The sequence below is a fragment of the Aptenodytes forsteri genome, unplaced genomic scaffold (genome assembly GCF_000699145.1).
Source record: "Aptenodytes forsteri isolate BGI_AS27 unplaced genomic scaffold, ASM69914v1 Scaffold221, whole genome shotgun sequence".
Taxonomy (NCBI): Eukaryota; Metazoa; Chordata; class Aves; order Sphenisciformes; family Spheniscidae; genus Aptenodytes; species Aptenodytes forsteri.
Window position 1 is genome coordinate 436,048 of NW_008794411.1, and position 5,293 is coordinate 441,340.

General features: G+C 54.7%; 1 protein-coding gene across 1 annotated transcript in view; it reads left to right on the forward strand.

The window, feature by feature from the left end:
* Nucleotides 1–1,381, forward strand: part of SOWAHB (sosondowah ankyrin repeat domain family member B) — a 2,304-nt gene extending 923 nt beyond the window's left edge. The window contains exon 2 of the mRNA XM_009288857.1: nucleotides 682–1,381. Within this exon, the coding sequence (XP_009287132.1) occupies nucleotides 682–1,381 (700 nt within the window). The remainder of the gene's footprint in view (nucleotides 1–681) is intronic.
* Nucleotides 1,382–5,293: the final 3,912 nt, after the last annotated feature.

The following is a 5,293-nucleotide window of genomic DNA, read 5'->3' on the forward strand; positions in this document are numbered from 1 at the left end:
CAGGCTGCCTCAGCCCCAGTCTCCGCCGCAGCACCCTACCGGCACGCCCCCGCCGAAGGCCCCATCACCCTCAGCAGGCCCAGGGCGGCGGCCCCCCACCGCACCATCCCAGTCCCCACTGCTGTCATCGGGCCCCAAGTTGCTGTCCCCTACCGAGCTGCCCCTATCCCGGTCCCAACAGCCACCCCTCGCCGAGCCACCCCCATCCCGGTCCCTGCCGTTGCTGTCCGCCCCACGGGTGCTGTCCCTGTCCCGGTCCCTGCAGGCACTCCCCGCCAGCCCCTCCGCATCCCCACCGCTTTTATCAGGCCCAGATGTGCTACTCTCCACCAGGCTGCCCCCGTCACAGTCCAGGTCCCTGCAGCAACTCCCCACCAGGCCATCCCCATCCCCGCCGAGGGGATCCAGGGTGCTGACCCCCAATGGACTTACCCAATCTCAATCCCTGCTGCTGCACTCATACCAAAGCCTGCCACAGCTGTCAGGTCCTAGGGTGCTACCCCCCGCCAGGCCACCCCCATCCCAATCCCCACCACAGTCCCTCACCCAGCCACTCCCATCCCAGACCCTGCAGCCACCCCCTGCCAGGCCACCCCCATCCCAGTCCTTGCTGCCAGCACAGGGTCCTGCAGGGCCCCAGGCCCCAGAGAGCAGCCCCCCGGCACCACTGCCTGTCTTCAGGAGCATCAGGTGCCAGCTAGCTTTGTTGGAGGTGCAGGGCATCCCCCCATCGCTGCCAAATGACCACAGGCGGCAGCCCCTCACCATGCTCTCCAAGAGCTCCCCTAGAAATGTCCCAAGCCGGGGGCTGTCGGTGCCTCTGGGGCAGCGGGAGCACGCCTGGCTAGTGGCAGTGTCAGCAGGGTGCTGGGCTCGGGTGCGGGGGCTCTTCCTGGAAGAGCCGGAGCTGGCCCTGCAGCGGGACTTCATGTCAGGCTTCACAGTCCTTCACTGGCTAGCCAAGCACGGTGACGGGCCAGGCCTGCAGGAGCTGGCAGCAGTGGCGCAGCAGGCTGGGCTGGCCCTGGACGTGGATGCCCGCTCGGGCTGTGGGTACACTCCTTTGCACCTGGCTGCCATACACGGCCACCAGCTCGTCATCAAGGTGCTGGTGCTGCAGCTGGGGTGCCAGGTGCAGGTGCGGGACAGCAGCGGACGCCGGCCCTGGGAGTATCTGGGCAGCTCCACCTCAGGGGAGATCTGGCAGCTCCTGGAGGCGCCCCGAGGCACGATTATGTTCCCCACGCAGCCCCTGGCCCGCAGCGTGTCCTCCGTCAGCAAGGTCTCGATGTCCGCTGGCAGGGCAGCACTGCCTGCCTGCCTCAGGCCGCAGCACGGCCATGGGGCAGCATCCCACCGAACCAGCAGCGAGAGTGACTGAGACACAGCTCCCTGGCATGGCCCTGCCAGTGGAGATGGGACCTTGGTGGCCATCCCGCAAGAGGAAGCCAGGCAGGCAGAAAAAAAAAGCTGTGAAACAGATTGAACCTATTGAAGAATGTACTTTTAAATTAATCCAATGAACCGTTGTCTGAGCCTCTCTGCCTGCCCGCCCGTCCTCCCATTTCTCCCTTTTCTACCAGTGAGAGGATGCAATGACTCTGCTGGAAGCACATCTGAACCCTCGGTAGGCAAGTCCTATGCACCCCACAGGACAGACACCAGCTGCTGGGTGCAGCCACAACCACCAGGGTTAGTGGAACCATGGGTTTGGAGTCTCAAACTCCAGTGTGAAGCTCACAGCCTGGACCCAACCGGGGCAGAGTGCTTGCTTTTGCTTACAGCAACAGATTGTTGTTGGTCCTGGGGTTTTCAAAATACTTGTTTACACCACCTAAATTCTGTGGAGTAACTAAGACAGCATCCCTTTTTAATCCCAGCAGATAAAGGACGAGTCCTGCTTTTAAAAATGCAGCTGATCAAGGTCCAGCCTTGCAGCAAGAGTCCTCAGAGCGTGACTGGCTGTGGCACAGGGCAGCAGCTGGAGAGCCCGGAGTAGAGGAGGGTGTAACACACCCACTCCATTTCTCAGCCCGTCTTGCCCACCAGCCCATACAGAAAGGAATGCAGGGCAGCACCGCAGACCTGCTCCTCCCCACGACTGCCCCAGGCTGCCCGGCAGCACCGATACCACCCCGTCCCCTTCCTGCACCTCCAGTCCCTTTCCTCACAACGCAGGACTAGGAAGTGGTACCCACATTGTGGCTAGAGCCCCGTTCCCATGCCTGGGGACAGAAAGCGTTGCCACAGGAATCTGAGTTGGGCAGAAAAGGAGCTGTGCCATGGTACGGGTCCCAAGCTTGCAGGGGGAATGCAGTTTCATAACCACAGCTGCATTTCCCCAGAGACCCCAGTCATAAATTGCCTCATAGGTGTTTATGTGATAGGAGTGGGGGTCCAGGTGCAGAGAAGAAATGTCCAGTGCAGTCATTCCTGAGAGCTTATAAATAACAAGCTGGCTTTAGGAATCTCACTGGATTATGAGGGTCCTGTAATGTACTCTGCTCTCTGATTTAGCATAAATGAGCTTCTAAACAGTCAAAAAATGCGATAGGTTAATCTTGCACCTGATCTGTCTCTCCTATAGATCCTTTATCAAGGCAGGAAAAGAGCTAAAGATACACGAGACAGGGGTACATCACTGCCTGATTGACGCTCCTGCTGCTGGTTGACCCCAGATATAGGACCAGTGGGTGTCAGTGCTTGTGAAACTAGGGCTGCTGGCTCTGTTTCAGTGGGACGCTTTGGGGCAGACCAGTGCAGTAGGTGGGACTGCTCATGTATTTGAGGCATGTGCCCAAATGCCTGCAGTTTCAGGGAGGAACGGGAATCAGGGCAGCAGAACCTGACTCTTGCATAACATGCGTGCTGGGGAATGCCTTGAGTCCTTGCTCAAGCACTAATTGAGGTCTCCGCTTCGCTTGGGGTTTATTTGAGGGAGGAACTCTTTACCGCAGAAGAGAAGCTACTCTGCCTGCCTCTGTGGCCACAAAAGGTTGGGGCCTTTTCCCAGTCTGGTTTTCTCCTTTTATAGGGGAAAGAGCTCAGTATACCAAGGCAGTGTCCTGTGAATGATCATTCCTCTCTGAAAGGACAACACAAGCTTGAACTCCCAAGAAATTCAACTCTGATGTGGCCTCTGAGCCACTGGCATGGACACCTGGAGGGCCCTCCAGGACTCGCCCACAGCAGGAAGAATCCTACATACCTCCCTTCCTCGTAGCTCCAGCTAGGGGTTATAGCCTAGATCAGCACAAACATGCAAGGTGGCTCTTGCCTGGTAAAATGCACAAGTCTTTTCCGCCACATTCAGAGCCATTGCCACAATTCACATCGTGCACCAGGCTCCCTCAGGAAACGGCTCGCTAAAGCCTTCCATGAGCCTCGGCTAGAAGCTCTTATTAAAAGCAACCTGTTGACAGGGGGTATCAGGGATGCCACCAGAGCCTTCGCGTACAGCCAGCTTCAGGGAAGAAACCCCAAAAGAAAGAAGTTTGTGAGCTGTCTAAAGCTGTCTGGTGGGGAGCACACTTTTGCTCCGCAGCCATCTACAGCTTCCAAAGAATAAGGTTTTCCCCTTACTGTCTCCAGTGTTGCTAAGACAAAGACTGAGAAGGACAGTGCTACCTTGGGATCCTCATTTTACAGCCTTTCTGTGACCTTTCTCCGTGACGCAAATCTAAGTAGTGCTTTTTTTTCCTGCACGCTGTTGCAGACCTTGTCTGTTATCTTTTCCAGAGCAATTTTCTCTCCCTAGCAGTATTTAGTTCAGCAGTCTAACAACAAGCTGTGAAATCATTTTGTGACCACTGTTTGCTCACCTGTTGAGATGACACAGACAAGCTGCTTTCTCCAGTTTTTAAATTATAAAGCAATCAGTACCAAGTCTGAAACTGCAAAAACCCTTTCCCTACTGGATCCATTCACTCTGATTTATCACCCTAGGATTACTTAGGAGTTCTTGGACTGCTAACATTGGTAATACTGCACAGCTCCTACACCCCACTTTTTAAAAGCAGTCAGTCACTGCTTGTGGGAATAACCACTCTTTTAACCCAGAAAGCCTCATCGTCCAAGTTTTCTGCTGGTGAAACAAGCAACGGACAGGGTGAAATCCATCTCCAGCCCACTGTGGAAGGCAGGGCCAGATCTTTCATCAGCCGTGCCTGGAAGAATCACACTGCCGCCCTGGAGCATCAGGCAGGCAGGGCGATGCAGGCATCGTAGGTCCAGTCCCCCAGGAATAATCCATGCCTGCATACACACACATGCGGCCTGAGCATCTCCGTTTCAAAGCACTCCGGACCTCCTTGCTACTTACTCATCAGCCTGCCTGGCCCCTTCCACACCCGTGCACGCTGCTGTTTCCTCATTGCAGGTGGACGTGGCTCCTTGCCTCACACCCAATCCAGGCATCTGATTTTGCACCACCCTGAAACACAAGACATGTCATGAATTAATGCACAGCAGGACTCTGCCCTCTCCACTCATTGCTTTCGACAACACACCTCCCACTTGACGACTGATGATGATAAAGTCCACCCCTCTGCTCTCCAATGCTTATCTCTAACCAACTGCTTTGTACTCCGAAAGCCACGTCCTTCAAAGGAGGGGGGTGTTTTTTCACGCAGTAGCCTTTGCCCATCACATACTGTCAAGCCTGTGAACACCAAGCCTTACAAAGTTATAGTAAAGGTAACCCTGAAAGCACAGTTACCCCCTTCTCTCCACCTCCCTGCTCCTGGGGCACATGCTTTGGCACCCACTCACTAGATTGCTAAAAGCTGACAGCACAGCAGAGCTGGATGTTGATCTTGATTCATGCAGCTTCTGCTAAGGTCTCAATTATGTTCCCAAACTGTGGCTCTGATTAGATTCATGCTGCAGCCTTTACTAACTGAAGTCGCACAGGTGAGCTGGCAGTCCGATGCAATTGCTCAGCTATTAATGAAGTCCCTTTGTTAGTCACCAACTGTCCTTTGCCTATAGGGTCTTTGTCACTTAAGCCCAATAGAATGGCTTCTTAAACCACAGGACTTTGCAAGACTAGTGCTTAAACTAGCAATCGTTTATGCTGAATGGGGTAAACCCAGCACAGAAGGGGCAGTGTGTCAATCTGAGTCCCATTTTGTGGCAGAGCTATTCTTTGAAGATAGGAAGCTCCTCCCACTCAGCAAATCAAAGCTTTCCCTCTGAGAGGAGCTTCCCATCTTCAAACACACCAAACATACACTAAGCTTCCCAATCAGAGAGCAGCAAACTGGTAATAAATTGCCAGCTTCAGTTTTGGTTT